This window comes from Mycteria americana, chromosome 2 (assembly GCF_035582795.1).
Source record: "Mycteria americana isolate JAX WOST 10 ecotype Jacksonville Zoo and Gardens chromosome 2, USCA_MyAme_1.0, whole genome shotgun sequence".
Lineage (NCBI taxonomy): Eukaryota > Metazoa > Chordata > Aves > Ciconiiformes > Ciconiidae > Mycteria > Mycteria americana.
The window spans coordinates 40513232-40536704 of NC_134366.1; the positions used below are offsets into that span (position 1 = coordinate 40513232).

At 37.7% G+C, this 23473-nt stretch overlaps 1 protein-coding gene across 4 annotated transcripts in view; it reads right to left on the reverse strand.

Annotated features, from left to right (window-relative positions):
* The window catches only part of TBC1D5 (TBC1 domain family member 5), a 306295-nt gene that overhangs the window by 152411 nt on the left and 130411 nt on the right, over nucleotides 1–23473 (reverse strand). For all 4 annotated transcript variants that reach the window (XM_075493115.1, XM_075493118.1, XM_075493116.1 and 1 more), the window contains 4 exons: nucleotides 17703–17769; nucleotides 2172–2280; nucleotides 224–313; nucleotides 49–120 (listed from right to left, as the gene is read on the reverse strand). In XM_075493115.1, coding sequence (XP_075349230.1) covers nucleotides 49–120; nucleotides 224–313; nucleotides 2172–2280; nucleotides 17703–17769 — 338 coding nt within the window. The remainder of the gene's footprint in view (nucleotides 1–48; nucleotides 121–223; nucleotides 314–2171; nucleotides 2281–17702; nucleotides 17770–23473) is intronic.

A 23473-nucleotide genomic window follows, 5' to 3' on the forward strand; every position in this document is an offset into this window, starting at 1 on the left:
TGAGAATTTTAGTAGCACATATGTTGATAGAACTAAGGGTCAACTTACCCCCTCGTCCTGAGAGAGTGGGTTGTTGATTATCAGATCTTGCTGTCCTGCTTTCCGAGGGTTTGTAATGTGCTGTGTAAAAACAGAAAAAAATCAAATCCTCTTCTATTATATTTTAAGTATTAATACCTATGTCAATGCATGAAAGTAGAGAACTTATTTTGTACCCACTTACAATTTCTTTGATCTTATTGTAAGAAGTTCTTAAGTCTGAAGTGGTTTTAATCCATTGACTTCTGTCTTGGGGTAGAACTTCCAGAAATAACTATCAACAAAACAAAATAAATCCATTAAATTTAATCAATTTAGCTTTACATATAAATCCTACCAGACAGCATAAACCATCTCAGAAAGGAGGAGCAAGTATTCTACACATAAGGAGAAGACACTGAAGACCTACAAAATACTCCTGGCTTTAGTACTTTCCAGTCAATAAATAAGAAGCTAGAAACAATAACAGTTCTACAGTAGGAAATAAAGCATTAAAAAAACCTGAAGCCACAAACTGAAGCTTTGTAAACTGTCACAACTTCAGTAAAGTTGATTGAGACTTCCAAGGCAGAAACAAAATGCAAAGAAGAGATGAAAATAAATAGATAAAACTTTAAGCTATCTACATAACACTGATGAGCTAATGCAACATGCTTAAAACTAACCAGGAAGGCAGAGCAGAAACTAAGCACTCAGAGATATACTCTACCTAAGGAATGTGGAAAGGGAAAATCTTAGTCTATTGAAAAGTAACATGTTCTAGAATTCTGCAAGACAGTTAAAACAGCCAATTTTGCAAAAAGTCCTTGAGAATGCCTACATCTCAGTTCTTTCACATTTCTGTTTAAAAAGGGTTAGAAAGAAACCTCTACTGGAAAATACTATTTAATTGCATATAAAATAAGGAAAAAACCAGAGTATTTTCTTGCTTTTAAAATGTTTTTATTTACACATTATAAAGTGTTATGAAACAGTAAATACTGACAAACAAAAAACATTCCCAAATTATTAAAAATACTTCAATATTTCAGAACTTAATGAAAAAATTGATAATATTTTTAAAACAGGCAGTCTAAACCAGAGCCCTAACCCATATCGGGACATTCAAATAAATCCAGCCTTATTTCTAAAATAAAACCACTCCTTGATTTAATTAGTGGACAGTGAGGGACTTGATGCTTTTCTTAGTTCAGGGTTTTGAGCTATGGCCTCCTAATTTAGAGGCTCAAGAAGTAGCAGACTGGTAAAACAATGCCTGTGGCATATATCCATCTGGCCTCCTGAAGAAAGTATTTTCATTAACTTTAAATTTGTTCAATGCTACATACATTTCAAATTTCAAACTTCAATTTTCAAATTCTTTCAGTCATATACGAGGAGTATTTTAATTTTCTTTTTAGAGGTCTTTGTGCCAAAGTGAAGCTTGAGAAATTCCAAGTGAGGTAATTTAAATTATCAGTGTTACCATACAGCATCTGTAGTAGGGAAAATGTTCTCTACTATCAAAGTTAGTGCAGAATAGAAGACCTGATGCCAGTGCAACAAAATTATTTTGGACTTCATATAGCATCTCAGTATTACTTTGCTTTCTTTCTCTCTTCCTTCCCCTGCAACTTTTAAAAAATACAGTAAGAGACCTCTGAGGACCTGTTGTGTTTTAAGATTGGAAGCCCTGGCTTCCCTCTCTACCCAGTCATTACAAGATGGATTGATGCTCACTTTCTCAATTCACTGGGAAAAGCTGCTAGCAGAAGCATCAGACTGATTTTAAAGGAGTCCCAAGTTCCACAAAACATAAATTGGGAGACAAACTTCCTTTTTATTTCCAGTGCACGACTCCACTGCACAGAGACTGAGAAGAGAGACGGCTGTGTGGCACTCAATTCTAAACACGCCACCCAGCACAAAGAGATTCATTCCTAGGAATCTTTTGCTATCACCCGCAATTCAGCTTTAAGGCAACTCAATATGATTAGCAAATGTCCTATGAATTATAAAAATGAGTAGGAAAACATTGGGATGAAGTCTCTTGGAAAATTCATGATTCTTTGCATCAATAATCTTCCAGCGCATCAGGTAATGTGTTGATATATTGCAACCACAAACTGTAAATAAATATTTTCTCTTCTTACCTTCCAGCAAACACTACGGAACCTGCTGCTTCTCAGCTGCCCATTAATCCCCTTCAGCCGTATAGTTGCCAAGTAATTGTTGTTTACAAATAGTTCTTCCCATTCTTTACTGCGTGCAAAAGCAAAAGAAATGAACGTTTAAACAAAAAAAAGTCTTAGCTGATTTAAGGACTCTATGACACTACACAATTTTGGATAAGGAGAGGAAAGGAACTTTTTTTAATGTATATATTTAGTTGTGTACCATTTCTAAACGCATGGCTGTCTTTTTGGACACATTTCTTCTTTGGATTTAATGAATATGTAGATCGCTATAATTATGCCAGCTACTGAAATTCATAATGTCTATGGAGGCTATTCCATTTCCTCTAAAATGTTGGTACTGCAGTTCAGTGAATAAACAAGAAAAATGAATATTAATATAAGCACATTCATGTTTCAGCTGTAGACAAAGAAGTACCTATTCCAAAAATATGCAACAGAAAGTATACTGTTGACTGTATTAGCTCCTCACATGACATATTTGCTTAAATGAACCTTCTTTTCTTCTTAATGTCAAGCTGGGCAGTTAAGCATAATAGAAGATGACTTTCTTTAACATTTAGTGCTATTTACTATTGAAATCACTCCTACTTCTTTCTACATGATCAGTTTTAAAATTTTAACAGGTGCTAGCAAATTTAAAAAAACATCAAAAAATTAAAAAGCCTCACTGTATAAACTGTTAAAGGCAAGCTTGAGTACCTTGCAGTACCTATGGCTGACTAGATAAACAACCTAAATATGCCTCCCAGGCATGCAGGCACCAGGGGCCTAACACCTGTGCCTCATTAATATACAAGTAAATCTGCTCTACTGGGAAACAATTGGAAATTAATTGTCCCAAACCATCTACTGAGTTTGAATAAAAGAATTAAATCTATATTTCCTGCACCTTCTACTGAAACGAATCTCAAGAACAGGATAAGCCATTTGGTGGTCTCAGTAGCCCAAGACTTGCTCACAGACTTTCTGCAAGCTCTCTAAAATCCAAAGGGTAATTTCAATGTAAAGAGCTGGGTTATGTGCACAGAAATGTGTTTCAGATTTATTTTCAATGCATATCCTTAAGGTGAACATCTTCCTCTCCCACTGTCACACGGGAGACTATTACTTCTCCCTGGGAGACCAAATGAAACCAGAAAGAGGGAAACTACTATTGTGACTCCAGGGTAAGAAAGATCCCACCAGCTTTCCTTCGCTAAGGAGGGTCACAGAGTGGGTTATACTAAATACCAACAAACTCCGGTTTTGCAAACTGCCCTAAATATATGCAAGCTAGAGTCAGATAGTTTTCAGCCTTTTAAGCTGAGTTGTGAGGGTGACTTTTTTTAAAACTTGTTTTAGATAAAACTCGTTCAGTTTCAGAACAGAATTATATGATACGGTTGTTGGGAATAGTTAGGGAATAGACTTGACAAGCCAGGAAATTATGGTCCTGTTCCTCTGAGACAGGAGTGAACTTACAATCCACGCTGAGACCAGAAGCAATGTGTTTGTGAATGCATCACCTTTCAGCTAGGATCGTTTTCTAAAAAAATGGGTGTTTACTTCTGGGCCTTGATTATTAACTATTTTGAAAAGTGAAGGTACTCCAGATAAGGACAAAGACAACTAAAATAGTGTTAGCTTGCAGGGGTTAGGGCTGCTTTCAGCTTCTGCCAACTGCCAGTATTCCCAAGTGACCAAAACAGCAGCAAGTAACCCCAACGGTGTGGGGCAGCTTCCTTCCTTCCTGCCACATCCCTCATTCTCCAAGTCAGAAAGACTATCTGGCCATTTCACCAGCTCCCTATCTCCCATACATCCTCACCTTCTGCAGTGAGCTGCCTACAATTGTTTACCACGATTCTGTCTCCTTTAAATGCAACGTATGGTATATAGCAGACACAGCTTGAGAAAAATCTGGCCCTTTCTTTCACAGTCATTTATACTTCAGTAACTACAGTATATTATGCCTATCTAAATAACCCTCCTGTTTCTATCATGTATAATATTCTTCCTTTGCCATTGTAAATTTTGTAGCATCATTGGCCATTATAACTACTGCCAAGCTGCCTCCCTAAGGTAGCGATGCTTCAAGAGTGGCACGTTCCCCTGCACACACAACAGGTCAGACTCTGAAGCTGTTCACATTGTTCTGCAAGTGGATGACATCCCCACAACGTCTTTGAAAATGCTGGTATGTCAGCTGAGTTAGCAAAAGGTTTCAACCAGTGTAACTGTGAATAGAAAGAACAGAGAGGAAAGAAACTCTCCAGGTTATTTTTTTCACCAACTGCAGGGAGTGGTTGCTACACAGTAAGAAAGTAATTTCTACACTTCTTAAATTGTATTAGTGCAGATACTATGCCTTGGCTTTTTTTTTTTTTTTAATTTGTAATGCAATTCCAAACACGTTTTGAACAAAATTACATTTAAAACAGCCAAAAGAAATTTGGCAAGATCATATCTCCTCCGCATCCCCCCTTGGCTGCTGGGATCACTAAAAAGAAAAGTTATGAGCAACTGAAAAAAAAAGACTTGGAAGCTGGAGCCTGCTTCAGTTTTAGTAGAGCTGAATGATAACTAAAATCCTTTCTGAACAGCATTCAGTAATTCATTTCTCAAATATTTTGAATGAAGGCTAATAAATTAAGCCTTACAATTCTAGAGACTGTTTCAATCATGGTAACACTGTGTAATATCAACAAGCTATCAATTCAAAAAGCATAATTTTTAAAATGATATAGCCCTACTCTGTAAACTAATATCTATGAGCCTTGTTAACCCGGGCTTGCAGAAAACTCATTGGTCAAAGTGAAATGAGCAATGAGGATTGGAACTCGAGTCTACCACATCCCATTTGCTTCACTGAAGTGAAAGACTTGAAGAGCCAATTGGAACCACTTAAACTACAAATAAGCACATCAATTGTTTTTAATCAAATTAGAAAATTAAATGCATAATCATGTGTTAATACCACCTTTAGGTTGTACAATTAAAATAAAGGTAAATACCAATGTTAATGTTTTCTGCTTATTTTGTACATATTTTTAATTTCATATTCTTATTTAAATATCCTGCCTAGTATACTATCATACATATTGTAAAGTTTTCAAAATATAAAGCTTGCATGGGGAAAAAGTAATTGGATTAATGTTTCTTTAAGAAACTTAATTTCACATGCTGTATCTATGCAGTAATCGTCCAATGTAAAATATTTATTGGCATGAGTTAGGGACAGTTGCATTACTTAGAAGTGGGAAAAGTGCTCAATATGTACGAATGAAAAAGCAAGCAAATCAATGGAAGGGATGAAGGTTGCAGATTTGTTCTGCAAGGTTTGTTCTTAGTTCTCATCTGTTCCTTTCCATCTTTTGAAACATGCATTTATGTCATAACTACAAGAGTTTGAATCTGTCTGCAAAAGAATTCTATAGTGGGGTCCGCTCTAATATACACACTTTCTTGCTTTTAAGGAATGAGGTTGATCTCCTAGCAAACCATATATAAGCATATTTATTCTTCTCTTTCTTTCCAATAGGACATGTTTTGTGGATCTGATGCTTGTTAAGACAATTACAAACATTAGATTTTCAGAGATAAGAGTCCATAGACTTGCAAGAGAAATGTCTCTCTCTAATGACACACTGTAAGGAAGGGAGAACAATGAGCAAGACTTCACGTCAGAAAGTCTAAGTAAAATTTTACATGCACTTAAATACCATTTTTGAAAAGGTATTTAAATCCCTGAGGTCTAGAGTCTTAGTAAGAGACACTGGAATGCCACTATAGTACAGCTACAGAGGAACAAGCAATTATAAACTCCTTAAGAATGAGTGACACCAATAATGTAACAAGGCACCTGGAAAATAGTTCTGGAATTCGAATAGGAGTTCCCAGAGTTTTACTGAGGCAACACTAGCTGTGGTAGTGTTGGGGAGAGGTAACAAAGAGTTTCTTCCACTGATAGCCTGTAGTAGAACATCAGCCTCTGGCTCTCCTGCTAAATTTTGATCTGCAGCATAATGGCAAAACCAATGCATCAAGCATAGATACGCAGAAGAATGCAACTGTAGCCCACCTAAGCTCATCACAAAATAAGTACTCTATTCAGACCAGGAAGAAATACAATTGAGGAAGAGTGGTACAGCACAGACAGTAATCACTGCTAGCTAACTTCTGCATTTACCTATTTATAGGATAAAGCTGCTGATGTATACAAATGCAAATCCTTTCAAAGTTTAAAGCTAGTGTAGGAAGTATTTTTGTACTATGATGTTCAGACAACATTAAAATCTGTGGAACACACTAAAACCCACAGAAATGTGAAAATGTGAATAGCCACATCAAACTACAATCTCTGTCACTGAAAAAGGGCAAAGATTCAGTTCTGGGACTGCAGGGGCACAGACCTACCAGGTAAATATTACTGACCATAATTATTTCACTTTCAGTTGAAACTGAGGGTAACAAAGAAACCAGTATCTATCACGTCATTAGACAGAGGGCATAGACTTTATCTCATGCGTTTTTAAAATATTTTCTGCCAAGTTTTGAAATCCCGTTTTTTGTGTCCATGATGAAACAAGACCAATTCAATATTTACAACAACATTTAGATAACAAGGCATATTTCTCAGTTCATGAAAGAATACTGCAATACTATTGAAAGGTGTGAACATTTGCATACATATTTGAGATTTCAATCTAAATCTCAAGCTTATTCTACCCTCTAGACCAATATTGAAGGATAAAATGGATAGTCTCATACAGATCCAAAGAAAACTCTTGAGCAGTGCTGCCACTATTGGCAAAATCATCTAAAACAAAATGGTGTGCATGCTCCCAGAAAAGCCAATTTCACTTTTTCATAACGTTTTCTGTTAATCTTCAGAATATGCTTTTTAAAATGTTGAGACCCAAAATCAGCTCCCCAGAGGTGCCCAATGAAGCAACAGGCTACTGAACAGTCCGTCAGAAAGAAAACAAATTCTTGAATTATTGTGTCATATGTTTTGCAATATGAGGTCTTTATTGATAGGAACATCAATAAGTGAATGTAGTATCTATATTTAAATAGAAGCAACAGTTCTTTTCAAACATACTGCATAAATCCAAGAAACATGCATAGTTTGTATTATTTATTATGCCATAAAATGAACGTTTGAGAAAAAAGTGAGGCAACAGCCAGGAATGTAATGAAAACAGAGTTAATTCTATAAAAACAGGGGGAAAAAAACAATTGAAAGGTAGTATCAAGTAATAAGCAGTAAGTTTCTAAAACAAAACCACTTCTGAAACACATGGATTTTTATTTGCTACCCTGCAAATCCACTTGACAGCCTTAATGTGAAGGCTTATCAATCTACTTGGAAAATATATGTACTTTCCTCTGTTTCTCAAACTCCTGCCTCAGGATACGAGGCAGAGTTAACAGCCATGTAAGCGTGAATATGCATGGCTGCGCTGCTGGGAGGCTCAGCATTCAAAGGCCAGGTTTTTCTACACAGTGCAGGTTTCATCCACTTTTGGCTGACATACAGTTAAAAAGGTTTGCATGAAGAAAGGTAAAATCACTTTCTTAATGTAAACATTCCAGCAAAACCTTCAGATTATTAGCTAGCTATGCTCTTTTAAGCTACCGGTGTGTGCGTAGTACAGTCCAGGGAACTGAAATACGGCTGCACTGGCAGCAGGACGCTTTGCCAGCACCTCTCGTAACAGCATTGGATCTGAGGCAGAACCCCGAGATACCTTTCTCCACACTCCAAATTGTCCACTTCGCCTTGGTGGTTCTCAGCCAAAGAGCCAGGTTTGGCCATGGGAGAACACCTACCTTCCAACCCTGTAATTGTTTCACTTTTGTAGAAGAATACTTGTTACAGTAATTTCAAAGTCTAAATTTCATCAGCTCATTCTCCTCTACTTGTTACTTTATGTGCACATTTATAGAATGGAGAAACAAAATTTAGCTATTATGTTCAAGGATTTTTATTTTTGTATTCTAACTGATTTGCCAGGTGCAGAGTCAAGGCTTTCTAGTTTGCATCCCCTCAACACCGTTGAAATCCTTTGCATGTACAGGCAGAACATTTACTTTCTCGTTGTCCTGACTAGAGTTCCCTGGGCAAGGCAGGCCTTCTTGTCCCACCAAGAGCCGGTCACCTAAATGCTGGGCACCTAGTTTAAGCAAGGTGGCTAATCTTCCTCTATAGCAAAGGGAGAGATATAAACACGTAGTGAGGGAGAGTCACTCAATAAAGTTTTAAACATTTAATGTTAGTTCCCTCCACCTTTTTAGTCATGATGCAGGCTGCAGAGAGACTGTATCTGCTGCTTCCTTCTAACTGGTATTTCCACCATCAGATTTGCTATATTTCCCTTCTGCTAATTCATACCCACAGCTAACCAGAGCTCTGTGAATTTTGTGTGTTCACATGCAAGCAGCTTTGTTATAAGAACAGACATGCATTCTTTAAGAAAGAGAAAAGTTAGAGCTTCCTGTAGTACATAACAGAATCACAGAATCGTATAAGTTGGAAAAGACCTTTAAGATCATCGAGTCCAACCGTAAACCTAACACTACCAAGTCCACCACTACACCATGTCCCTAAGCACCTCATCCAAACGTCTTTTAAATACCTCCAGGGATGGCGACTCAACCACTTCCCTGGGCAGCCTGTTCCAGTGCTTGATAACCCTTTCAGTGAAGTAAAATTTCCTAATATCCAGTCTAAACCTCCCCTGGCGCAACTTGAGGCCATTTCCTCTTGTCCTATCACTTGTTACCTGGGAGAAGAGACCGACCAAGACTTAAAAGCTACAGCTCTACAAATGATGAAACTAAAAATGGATGTAACAGGGAGACTGGAGATACTTTTTGCACGAATATGCCCCAAAATGTTTCTGTACTCACATCTGACTAGCTAGGTCTAGAACTGGCATAGTCATGACAACATTTAAAAATATGCACCTGATTTCAAAACTTGGACGATGCAGGGTGACAAATGCAAAGTTCTAGTTAATATTGTTAATTCCATCTTAACTTTGTAAATCCGTCCATTTTGCATGCAATGACATAAGAAAATGAGTAAGTGACTTTATGACACAACTTTAATCTCTTGAACTGACTAGGTTTTATTACCATCATTAAAAACAACGTAGTCTCACCACAAGCAAGTCTTTGCTCTTTACATTTATTTCAGTTGTACATTATTTTGAGACAGCTTTTGTCTTCAAGCTTCTTTGGATTAAAAACTGTAATTCCTCAAACCTGCTGTCTTGCATTCAAGTTTTACATACAGTTCTAGGTCACGGTTGTTTTTTTTTTTTTTAAACCAAAATGAAATCAGTCACCAGATGTATTTTGAACAGAGAGTAGGAAAATCAAGACACCTGCTTTAACCTTCAGTAGTTCTGTTACAAAGGTGTAGTACACAACTCTTCCATTTAAAATCCCACTGACAGCACTGAGCTAGTACTGAGCAAAGAACTGATTCTCTCCAGGTTCTCTTGCTGCTAAACTCAGCCAACAACTCACTCCCAGTTCTGTGGCAGATGTTCTTGCTTTTATGTCACTGCGCATCTTATGGACTAGAAACTAATGCCAATATATTTAAGAACTTAAAAGGTGTACTTTAGCACCAAGAAAAATACGGTGCCATTTACCTGTCAGTGTTAGTCATGTTCCTGCAAAGGTGATAACGAGTTTGAGTTTTAAATGAATGAAAATGGTGAAGACCGTTGCATTACTTAGACCAACTGACCTTCAGAATTTTTAATAAATATTTCAACTTCATTATTGCCAGATGTGGTGTTAGAAGAAAGAATCGTGAAAGTTTTGGGAGCCAAAATGAAAATCACAAGAGCAATTCCATTGGGTTCCTTTCTTTTTTGTCAAGTTTACTAAAGGACTAACAGTGCTTACAAAAAAGGAAAATACTCATTTTAGAAAAAAGAAGAAAGAACAAAATACTTCTGAAATTTTTCTAACCTGACATTCCTGATCCCAAATGCTATGCTTGCTCATACTATTCAGCCTAGCACTGAATCTTTGCTTAGAAAATCATGTTTTTCACTCATACAGACCTCCTTTCTTCTGCCCTTGCCACAGGTGTTTCCTCCTTCTGATTTAGAACAAACTAATTCCATTTTTAGGATTTTGAATAATAGGGTTTACAGAATCACAGGATGGTTGAGGTTGGACGGGATCTCTGCAGGTCATCTGGTCCAACCCCCCTGCTCAAGCAGAGTTAGCTACAGCTAGCTGTCTAGACGGCTTTTGAATACCTCCAAGGAGAGCGATGCCACAACCTCTCTGGGCCACCTGTGCCAGTGCTCAGTCACCCTTACAGTAAAAAAGCGTTTCCTGATGTTCAGACGGAGCCTCCTGTGTTTCAGTTTGTGCCCATTGCTTCTGGTCTTGTCGTTGGGCCCCACTGAAAAGAGCCTGGCTCCATCTCGTTTATACCCTCTGTTCAGATACTTATAGACTTCGATAAGATCCTTCTCTTCTCCAGGCTGAACAGTCCCAGCCCTCATCCTTTCCTCATAGGAGAGATGCTCCAGCCCCTTTATCATCTTTGTGGCCCTTCCCTGACTCCCTCCAGTAGCTCCATCTCTCTCTTGTACTGGGGAGCCCAGAACTGGACACAGTACTCCAGGCGTGGAATAGAAGGGAAGGATCACCTACCCTGAACTGCTGGCAACACTCCTCCTAATACACTCCAGGATACTATTAGCCTTCTTTGGTGCAAGGGTGCACTGCTGGCTCACGTTCAACTTGACGTCCACCAGGACCACCAGGTCCTTTTCTGCCAAGCTGCTTTCCAGCCCCCAGCATATATTGGTGTCTGGGGTTCTTCCTCCCCAGGTGCAGGACTTTGCAGTTGTCCTCACTGAACTTCAGGAGGTTCCTGTCAGCCCATTTCTCCAGCCTGTCAAGGTCTCTCTGGATGGCAGCACAACCATCTAGTGTATCAGTCACCTCTCGGTTTTGTGTTACCTGCAAACTTGCTGAGGGTACACTCTGCCCCATCGTCAAAATCATTAATGAAGATGTTAAATACAACTGGACCTAGTATCAGCACCTGGGGTACACCACGAGTTACCAGCTGTCTAGGCTTCGTGCTACTGATCACAACCCTCTGAGCCATTTTTCAACCCAGCTGACATACATCAACAGCTTGTCTATGAGGATCTTATGGCATACAGTATCAAAGGCTTTCCTGAAGTCCAGGCTGACAACATCCACTGCTGTCCCCTCATCTACCAGGCCAGTCATTTCATCGTAGAAGGTTATCAAGTTGGTTAAGCAGGATTTCCCCTTGGTGAAGCCATGCTGACTACTCCTGATGAACCTTCTTGTCCTTCATGTGCCTGGAAACAGTTCCCAGGATTAGCTGCTTCATAGCCTTCCCAGAGATCAAGGTGAGGCTGACCGGCCTGTAGTTCCCTGGGTCCTCCTTCTTAACTTTCTTGAAGATAGGAGTGACTTTTGCTTCCCTCCAGTCCTCAGTCACCTCTCCCAACTGCCATGATTGTTCAAAGATTATTGAGAATGGAAAAGTAAAGGAAATCCATAATGAAAAACACTTAAAACCTTAGTAAGGGAAAATATGACATCAGCTGAATATGGTGTCAGTGGTATACACGCTAATTTTCATGTACAACAGAAAAAATCAAGCGTAAGCCAAAATTTTCACTTTCTAAACTACCATTCTTCCTTCCGTGGCCTCTCTTCATGTACTAACTCCTTCCATTTTGCTACCAATCTGTCAAGAAGCATTCTGCCAATAAAAGATGCTAGTACTCAATCCTTCCTGATTCTCTGTTCAGAGCGTCTCAGGCTTTAAGTAAATTTGTTAAATTTGCTTTCCCCTATTTTCTAAGGGATCACACTGCATCCAAACAGAAAGCAAGCCTATATTACTGTTTCCACTTCTTTAGAAAATAACATAATTTTCACAGGAAAAGGTCAAAAAAATCCACAATTTATATCTGTTGAAATGTTTAGATCTTAGAAAAAGTATACTGCATATAGGGTTTCAGTTCCTCAATTACAACTTATTCTTCCTTGTCTTACGACATCCTTTGCAAATTCCTTAGGACACCAGGCAATGAGTGCAGAGTGGATCAGCTGTTGAAGGAAGAAGTCAATAAAAGAAGTCTGACAAGATGGAGATGGAACTTACATAAGGGTCCTTAAACAAGAAAAGAAAAAAAAGTAATTTTGAAAGAATTCAGAGAAAATCAGAAATCTTCTAAGCTCTCAGTAGGTGTGACAGTGATCTTCTTGGATTTGGAGAAAAAAAAATTGGAGGAAACCTGTGATCAGTGCAAAGAGTCACCTTCTCTTGCTGGAAATACGAGATTTGCAAGATGGAATTGCTAACTTCTTCACAAACAGGGACAAAATGAGAGTACTGGTACAGACTACCACATCCAGAGAAACATGAGAAGCATGTAATCTTTCAGAAGAGTCACAAAATTCAAGAAGAGAGTTTACAGCCTCTCAGACAAAATTAACTTGTACTGAAAAGGCCTCTTTGCACATAAATGGCATCAACCAGGACTGCGTCTAGCAAACGGTTCTAGGTAAGACAAAACAAACATGGATGCCAGCTTTACTGCTTCCTTGTGGAAAGACGGGAAGGATGCAAGTGCTGAGAATTCTCCTTACAGAGCAGAGGTGCAGTGCCACTTCACTGCTTCACGTTCTATTCCCAAATTTTTGTATCTCAAAATATTTGAAAACCCCAATAGAAACAAGCTTGTTCTTCACAGCTCTTGATTACGCGCGGACACATAATAGACAAAGTTAGGAAAAATAGGTTATAATTGCACAGGGGTGGCTTAAAAGTAAAACAATAAAGAAACACCACCTGTGTATGAACAAGACTAAATAGGCTTGTGTAGATGGGAACGGGCTGCTACCTAGCAGATTAAAATAAGAGTTTTCCACAAGGTGGAGGTATATAAGTTGCCTACATCTTCACACTACGTTTAACATATAAGGACAGAGGCTATGTAGCCATTTCTGGCTCAGCTGCCAAGAAAAGCCATAGGTCAAACAGGAATTAAACTAGTTTCACTATGCACTTTTGGAAGGGGGTAGAAACAGGGAGGAACAGCTTGCACCCCTTGCCGTCCTTCTTCTGTATGCTCAGTATCAGTCCTGCGGTTGTTGGCTGGCACACAGGAAACATGCCTCAGCCAGCAGGACCACATTGCCTTTTTGCAGTAAGAAAGAAAACATCTGGTAAGCAGAATCTGTAAGAAGTCAGAGGAAGAAAACAGAATACGAAAGTCTTTCTTATACTAGATCTTCTGCCCACTTGAAATATCAGCAGGAGGAGGAATATACATTGTCTACATAACCCACAACTTTCCGCAATCATCACTTGTCATGGAGTTTAAGCCACACAGGAAAGAACTTTATCTTGATACATGGGGTAGAAATTAAACTTATATACATGTGCAGAGATGTATTGAGAAATTATCCAGCATAGTAGTCATGGGTCTCTGAATCATCAAGTAAGTTAACAATACAAGTATAAAAAGTGAGCTTTTTTTAGGCTATATATTTATTAGAAGCAGTATTAATGTATGAATCCACCTTGGAAGAAAATAAGTGTCCTTGAGATGTTAGATTCTATCAGCCAAATTGAATGTCTGCATCAATGGCTCTCCCTAAAAGTCATAATTAGGTCATTAAAATATATTTAGAAAAATAGCCTGTAAAATAAAGTTAAAAAATACTCACCTTCATTTTATTTCATAGGTCACTGTTATACCATCTAATAAGATAATTAAAAACATGCAAGCAGCTGGTACTGAGGCTAAACAGATTAATGTAATAGTCTGTAGTCATATGTGCTGGCAAGGGGTTCACCTCTTTGGCGAGGAGAAGGTCAGCTGCCCTTGGGAAGGCAGGAGAAAGACAGTATTTCTACTTTCCAGTGGCACTGCATTGCAGATACTGAAACTAGAGACCCACACCTATTTTTCTTTTCCTTTTGGTGAAGTCTGGCCAATTCGCACATCCAGAAAAGGCTTTAACCACAGCAGTAAAATAATAGAGTGGAGCTCAAATATTTTCCTCAAGTGTCTTATGTTTTAAAGATGAGCATTATTATATGTCTAAATCCTTGTTCAAATTCTTCTAATAGTGAACTTCAAATTTTGGTGACATGGTTCTAGGAAATAATTTTTGTAATTTCTTATTAGTAAAGCTTCTTCTCAAGTACACAAAGAATATTTCCATCAGCGCCTGAAGACCAACTAGAAAATTCTCTGTGACCTGACAGGACACATTCACAAACTCACAGAATATTTAGAAATATGTGCCAGTCACATGTGCTTTTCACTTACATTACTTACAAACTTTATGACCTAAAGGGAAATGCTCACTATGTGAACATAAGCAGCATTAAATCTGTGCCGTGATCAACACAAGCAAGAGCCACAAACTCTAAGGTGACACCATCATATTAAAAATAAAACCATACAAATAGTTCTGGAGCATTATAAATATATCAAAGGATAATGATCTGACATCCTTTATTAATACATACACACACACTCGGAATCTTGTACTGGATAGTGTAAAATTGTCCTTTAAAATAAAAAGTGTTGGAATTGAGCAACACCCCCCACCCCTACCCCCCCGTTTTTTTTATTGTGGTAAAAACAATATACTCTTAAGAGCACTTTAATAGCAAAACACATTCACATTCAAATATTTTTAAACATTTGGAGTTGCCTCTTCTAAATAAATTGTAAAGAGACTGCTACTGATAAAACATAAAGCAGCTTTTGTCTCAGGAAAAATTTCCAGTAGAATTTTGCACGTATTAGGCTGCTGTGAGCATGACATCTACCATGATCCAAAGATGCCTTTGCCTCTTTTAGGGCAAAAATTCACTAGCCAGTCTTTTTTAAATACAATAGACTGAAACACATTGGGTAAACAAGACTATCATCAGTTTTATCAAATTACCAACTTAAGTAAAACAATATTTATTGACAGTATCCTAAAATAAGTCCAAATCTCTAATGAGTCCTTAAAGAAATAACAACCATTTACCATCATTACCTTTCAAGGTAGTTTAAGATTCACTTTTCGTCTTTCATAAGGTATTAACTGCTCATCTTTTACTTAACATGCAGCACAGAACTATAACTATCAACACAATATTCAACCCAACTAGCAAATTTACAGCCAGTCTCATTATATGATGGGAGTTACTTGTCACTGAGCAGAAAATATTCATTTCACACCTTAAACATTGTAATACTACTTAATAACAGTGCTAGCTCACCAATTATTAAAAGTCAGAGGTTTCTTTTATATATATGTGTGCATACACACAGACATGTATGTATACAGTACTATCTTGCTTTATCATCTTGTCTCTAATTGTAACAATAATACTCTGGCAGTGGTATACAGGACTGCTTTTAAAATATTAATTAACTTCAGTTTTGTAAGTTGGGCTGTAATCCTCTCTGACAGAATATGATTATTATTCAGTGGAAGTCATAGCCAACACCGTATTTATTATATGCACTTTGGACTAAGGAATATGGAGATACAAAGGCCAGCTTTAACCTCCTCTTATTGGTGGAGCATTAAAGATGGCTGAGGATTCATTACAGTTTAGGCTGGGCTAATTTAGCACCCTGGACTGGCTCACTGAGAGATGAGTGCCACTGGATGAGTGGAGAAGGGGTACGAAGAAAGGGTCGGACCCCAGCTTACACTCTCGTGGAACCAGAGCCTAGCTGAAGTTGGCAGCTTCTTCAAGTTTTACCTCGGCAGGTACAACAGCTGGGGCTCTTGAGTTAACGACTTTTAGGTGTAAGTGTCCTGGAATTAATGGCAGAGAGAGCTCTCAACTCCTTCCTTTTGCTGACCTGGCTAAATTGTCTCTTGCCTATTTTTCACAGACTGCTTCATGGTCTCTGTATCTACATATGCTTCTCACCGAAAAAACATGAAGATTGTTCTAGGTGGTATTTTTGAGCCCTTCTTTTAACTTAGATAGTAAGTTGCATGCATTAGAGAACACAAATATGACAAGAAATCGAGTCAGGCAGAGCCCTGAAATGGGTCTACTAACATATTTTTCTCAAAGCGAACATGTTAACTACCCTCAAAGGGTTTTGTATCATCATAAAGTAGGTTTCATTAGAGCAGACTTGCTAGAATACAGAAAATTGGAAGGATTTGTAAATCAAACCTCCCCTGTCCCACTGTGTCCCTGCAGGCACACCCTTTTTTCCAACCTTGCTCTCAGTCCAGAAGCTTCCTCTGGGTGTTTGAATCGCAACAAACTCTTTGCTGTTCCCTCCAGGTCCTTACGAAAAGTCTTTCTTCTCAACATCCTCAAGACCAGGCTGTTTGCTCCCTGCTCTCCTCAGGAATCTCTCAGTCTCCAGCCTGCAACAGGTTCTCCAGGCGTTGCGTCCCTCCCTGCCACCCCGCACCTGAAGGCTCCTCATGCCCAGCACAGCTCGCTGTCTGCAAGATGGTGCGATATTCCCCACCCAGCCAGCTGCAACCAGGACAAGGCAAACAGGCAGGTTCCTCCTGCCTGCCTGCCTACACCTCTTTGAAGTACAGACTCCAGTAGACTACAAACAAAAAATGAAAAAGATGCCATCCATCATAGTTCACTAAACAAATCCAAAATAATCATGTGGTAAGCTTGTTTTATTTTACCATACTGAAGCATCAGAATCAGATGCAGTCATTTTGGTTAGCACAAATCTTACTATTAATTTACCAGTCACAAGGACAAAGATTTAGCATTTGTAGCAGAGGCAGTATTTTGCTGGCTGAAAGATGAAACTACACATCTGCTGATTACCTTCTGTGCTTTCAAGTGCAAGACGCCCTCTGGTATGTACCCAAGCAAGACTCAAGCTCAGTGACAGTGCTGCAAAGAGTTCCTCAGCATCATGTTTCTTTAACTGGTGTTTACTACCAACAGAATTGAAATACTATTTTTCTGTCAGAAAACCTCAAATTTAACGAATCCTGGCTTTGGTTTTTGACCTGAAATAATGAGCGAATAGAGTTCCATGTGGTCGATAGATCCAGTTACTTTGGAGAAGATCAGAAAGGTAATCCCTGATGAGTTAAACACTTCAACAACATTTAGCTTAGCTGCTACGAGTTTAGGTGAGAATTTCTCCTTTATTGCATACTTTGGAGAAAAAAAACAAAAAAAACCCCTTAAAAATATTTAGGCTTACAAACATCCTGTACTTCCGTTAGTTAAGCATTTTGAACAGCTTTCTCAAAAAATAATAATCCAGAAAACAACTTTTCAGATAATTCCTTAATTAAATCCTTCATGTCCTTTAGTCTACTGACTGTTGCAACTTTGATTATACAATACTCTTAAAATATATGGACCTGTTCTTTTGCTGTAAACAGATTATGCTGCTTATTATATTCAAACTTTTTAAAATTAGAAAAGAAATATAAAAAATTACCAACCTGTAAGAAATAAATGTTCCATCAGAATCTGAGGTCTGGTGTGTGCTTCCATTTTCATTTGATCCTCCTAATAAAAAAATAAAATAAAACACCTTTAAGACAAACCCTAATAATAAATAACACAATATCGATGAGAATTGCAATTGATTTTACCATATATGGTAACTTTTGCTTATGACAAAACTTACATAGACAAGTCTCAACTTTACATCTTCAAATTCTTACAGCTGGCAAGAGAGACAACTAGCCTCCATGTTCCATTTGGAGTCTGAATGTTCTGAAAATCTGAGATTTAATTTCACTTAGTTTTAATTGAGGCCCTTCTCAACTTATTAAACACAATTTTACTAGTATAATGTTACAGAGGTATACCATACAAATAGATGAGTTTGATTTTACTAACATTAAGTCAAAGAATGTAGAAGTTCCTCTATTTTGTGAAGAATTTCAAGTTGACTGTATGATACCAGATATTTTTTGTCATAGCAGAAGTTCAAAGCTTCTCTGAAACTACCTAAGTAACACGTCTGCAAAACATCTTGCTTTACATCCTGTGGGCTGTTTATACATAGAACAGTGACGTTCATAGAAGCCAAAGATTACAAGGCAACCTTCCTCTCTATAATAACTACTTCTATTGAAGGACTGTTAAAAGCCAGAAAGAACCATCTATTTTTCAAAGCAAATTTATTCATGTCCTATTTTATACTATTTATTCTTGCCCAACCTGTCATTTAGCTTGATAATTTTTCTATGTCCCTGTGTATTTCCTTAATTCATTTACAGATAGCATTGTGCACCTTTGTGTCCTCTGTTCTGCTTACTGAAACCAAGTTCTTTCAGTCTTTTTCCTAAATGAGGCTCCTTATTCCCTGTTTTGTTTAGATCAGTCCTTACACACAGAAAAGAAGGGACAGGAGCTGTAGACAGCATACTAAAAGTTTAATCAGTTGATTCTTTGGACAGTGGTTTTCTTCTCTATCAAAAAAATCTTGCTTGATACAGTCTATAGTCACGGCATACCATCTTGCAGTTTCACAGCCATCCTTAACCAGCACTCCTACATCTTTACCCTCCATTTTTATTTACAAAAAGAAGTTTGCAGTTTACAGTAAAAATTCTTGCTAGTACAATACTGTATTTCACACTATTTCATGCTGTTTCTAGTCGTGTTTTCCTCAGAAAGGACCAGTCCTACCTGAATACTCTATTTGTGCTTGCACTAGATACTGCCTTCTAATATTTTTTCTTCATAAAAGTCCATCAGTGCAGTGTCTCACTTTGTGACAAGACAACAAATGAAAATATCGGGTAAGAATAGTTCCACGACAAACTCAACTAAAAATAATTATTTCATTAAAATCTGCATTTCTCTATTCATCTTATAATTACCATACTTTACTAATCCCCACCCCTTCTATTTCACATCGTTTCCTGTGGCACTACATCAGATGGTTTACTGAGGTCCAGATAGACTTAACGTATTTCCTTAACGTATATTTTCAAAGGCTAGCAGGTTAGCTAGGCACAATCTCCCATTTAACAAAAAACCCGCTCTAAAAGTTATGCCATTGGCTTTTCTTTTCTCTCTTACTTCTTCCTTAAAAACTTTTTTGAAGCCCTACACAGATAATAATCAACCTATATAGCTGCTTTGCTATCACTTTTTTTTCTCTTAATCTAAGTACAGGTACTACATTTCCCCTCCTTCAAATATATGCTATCAGCCATGAACTAAAAGACTAAAATATTGTTCCATGCGGCAGTATTTGTCAGTATTCTTGAAAGACATTTACTCTGCAAGTCAGATGCTTTAATCTTTATTCGATGTCCTAATTTATAATGTCTACCCAACACTCCCTTTTATTTTATTTATTTATTTTCAGGCCTTCGCCTGAAATTTTGTTTTTACTGAAAATTAAAACTTTTCTGGTTTAGACTATACCTGGATTACATTTAATATCATTTGTCCATTCGCACTGCACAATGATTCTAGTTTTCTTCCCCAGAAAGCTTCCTGACATAGTAAAGTAGTATTTTCTTGTTAATTTAAATTCCCTTCTTATGATCCAATTCAACTTAACTTTTGCTAATTGTCACTATAACCCCCCACTTTCTGATATCCAGGAGGTAGCCTTCTTGGCAGATCAAGCTGTTCTTCTGTTTCTTTCAGGATCTTTGCTTACTCCAGACATTCCTTAAAAAATACTTAATCATTCACTTTGGCACTTTGGCATAGAACTTTCCTTCCAAGTGTTTTTTCTCATCTAATTTGGAATGCATTTCTTTTATTAACTTTTGCACCTTTGTCTAAAATAAATCCCAAACCTCTACTTCACTTTAGTCTAAAATCGCTCAGTCCAGTTGATTTCACTAATTAGCTCTCTCAATTTATTTTGAAAATGGAAATCCTACTTAATCAATCTGCTTTTTGTTTACTAAATTTAACTAAATTAACAACACCAGATATTTCATCCAGGAGCCGACCCTCCTGTTATTAATAACCATCTGTTCCTTTTTTTCTTGTATCTTGGAAAATAGTCTCCCATATTGGGGCAATTTTAAGTAACACGCTTTTTCATATATTACCCATCTCCACATCTGATCCTGAGCTTTCAGAGAAATGACTGAACTATGTTCAGTCTCTTTTAAAGCCGTATGACTAGGCACAGTGATACTGGGCAATTGTTTATAGGGACACAGCACATCAAAATGGGTCCTGAATGCACTACTACACTTCATTTATACTTAGACAACTCCTAGGCATTCACCTATCATACCAGGCAGACTGAAAAAGAAAACTCATTCACAATGCTAAGTTCATATGCTGAAAAATATCTTTTGGGACTGTTTTCAAGAATGGCAACAAAATCTTCTTCCTTTCTGAAGAATAAGGTGTAAGAATATCTCAAAAAAAAAAAAAATGCAAGGCTTTTCTCATCTTTCAACTAAACCATTTGTGCTGCTCGAAGAGTCAACAGGACTCTGCAAAGAAAACCAGAAGCTTGGTGATAAAAGTTTTTCTTTCATCAGGATCCCACAAGGAACATTTGGTGGAATCCTGGGTCTGCTACATCCACTGAGTTTGAAAGGACACCCCTGCAGCTGTCCTTCACAAACTACTCGAAGTGTAGCTTGCTTTATTCTGAAGCACTCTCTCAGAGGACAACAATTTCTTTTATTTAAATGACTGCCACAATACTTTAGCATTCTTAATTGTACACCCATTGTTAATAAATCTCATATTCATACAAGTTACTGTTGGTTGTTTGAGAGCTGCTTTTGCTGCTCCATCGTCTCATTAGCAGCAGCTACCAAAACTGGATAAGACTAGGTACATTCAGCTCTCAGAAACAGGATTTAGTGAAGTGGGCATTTTTGTGGTTGTTTTCTTGCTCCATCCTCTTTAAGACAGATATGTCTGTTATAATATCTTGAAAGATGATTTAGATGTCTTTCATTGAAAGTGATAAAAATGATAAAGCAAAGTGCAAAATATTCATTGACCTAAAAGAAGACTCTCTAAATGTTACCTACTGTTATCTGAAAGACTTTCTAGCAAATCCTGGTACGCATTCATAGGCAGCAATATTTGAGAACAAATGGTACAGGTGCTTCACTAACTAATGACACTAAGCTGTGGGAATCCATGCCCTGGATCACCTCTCCTCAGGCACGTTCCAGTTATTCCTCCTTTTGAAAGGTATGGTGAACTACCAGTAGAACAAATAGATTACTTGTATCTTCTTCAGTGATAATGATCCAAAATTCTGGTAAAATTAGGATGCATACTGAACAGTTATGAATATAAGATTCATGATGCTGGTAATAGGATTTTTAAAGAAGACCACAAATTCTAATTGATTCAGTATTATCCTACTCTTTGGATCCTTTCTGAGACTCAAAAATGGGAAGAGCAGCTGTTGAAGAAACAGAGGATGCTCTACTAACCCTGCCCCACAACTCCTGAAAAGGTTTCCAAACTTCAAATGCAAAAGCTAGGGGGAAAAAAAAGGTAAAATAAATCTTATCGCACTTTCAGAGGAAAGAGAAAGGAAACAACCAGTACCATAACAAGCATCGGTATCAAAGTACGTACGGCTAAGGTACCCAGCTTTCAGCACTAGAGCAGTCACTGGTTTTAATACAATAATAAAATAAGGCAGTATCCTTCCAAAGGGACTGAAAATCATCTGGATATCTTTCTTGCTGCTGGTTTAACTGGAGAAACTCCCTCTCTGGGGAATGAACACTCTTTATCCTGAAAGAATTCAGTTCTATTGCCCTATTTTAGTAAAGGCTCTTCTTGTGCACGGAGGCCAAGGGCTAAAGGGAGCTGGGACTTGGGTAGCTGGGACCTGGTACTACTGAACGCAGCTGGAGGCTGTTTCAAGAGAATTTGCATAACTTGAAATGGATGCTTTTACTAACCAGTCAAAAAAGAACATTTCAAATGCTGGCTTCTTTAGGTTTCAGAGACGCATGGAGAAGGATTTGTAAATTGTACTTTTACAAGGGTACTAGATTCACCCAGAACACACAGGCTTGTCACTTGCAGCAACTGTTTTCTTGTAAGAACATGTTTGAGATTATAGGCATAGCATAAAACAGATGAACCCAGAATAAGGAGGATGCCAAATACACTTTCTGAAGATTATCTGAAAACCATGTGTAGAAAATGTAACAAGGAGAAGCCTAATTTAAATACGCACACTATTTTTGCATTTTTATTTTTTAATAGCTTATTATACTGATAGTATAGTATCTTCTCTAATAAGAGCCTTTTCAAGGTGCAGTGCACAGTTTCCACTTCAGGCAATAAGAAGAAACTGGACAGCATTTCAGAGCTCCAGTTCAAGAGCTCTGGGTACACACCAGGCACAATGAGCACTCCGAGCTTAGGCATGTGCTCAACATGAGTAAAAAAAGCACGTGAAGAACGATGTAGGGGTCAGACATTTCTCACTCATCTCCTTCATTACCCCTCTGAAAACAGCTATTTTCTGTCAGATGCAAAAATTCAGCACAGGACTTCTTACGGGGAAGGGCTGGGATACTATCATAACCAGCTGCAAGTCCACAAAGACAAGAAGCTTGTGTAACATCCCCTTACTCTATGGATATACTCCTACTTTTAAAAATAATTGAATTGGTGTTTTTTCTTTTGAAAATACGTTTTGATACTGAAGAAACGTCTTTACATGTATACATATTTCTGTATGTATGTATACACACATATGCATGCCTATGTGTGGGCACCCCTGTATATTTACATAGTGCTAACCAATTTACCAATCTTGTGTCAGCTACGAAAGGGTTTTATAGTTGGCAGTTTAGGAATTTGTGATAAAAGTGATCCCACTTAGGAAATCAAACTGTGCATTCCCCTGCTTACAAGTGTCAAAATGGAGATAGATCTCTCTGCTGACGAGTTTGCACTCTGCTTAGTATTTTCTTTGTATTCTAATCAAACGTTAAAATGTTGTTAAAAACAAGATTTATTTAACAGTTGTGAAAATTTAAGTTCAGGTTGATATAAAACACTCGATCATTAATGCAGTGTTTTATGATTAGAGACAAGGAAAATTTTAACACAAATATATGCTTGCAGTCTAAGGTTGTCAATTCTTATAACATGACTTCCAAATTCCATGCTATATTCATTTTCAGCATATTTAAAGCTTAATAATTTAATGATTTATCCAATTTTAATTTATACTTTCAAAACCGCTTTGAACAATCTGAGGTGCCACTGGAGATCATAACAGTGG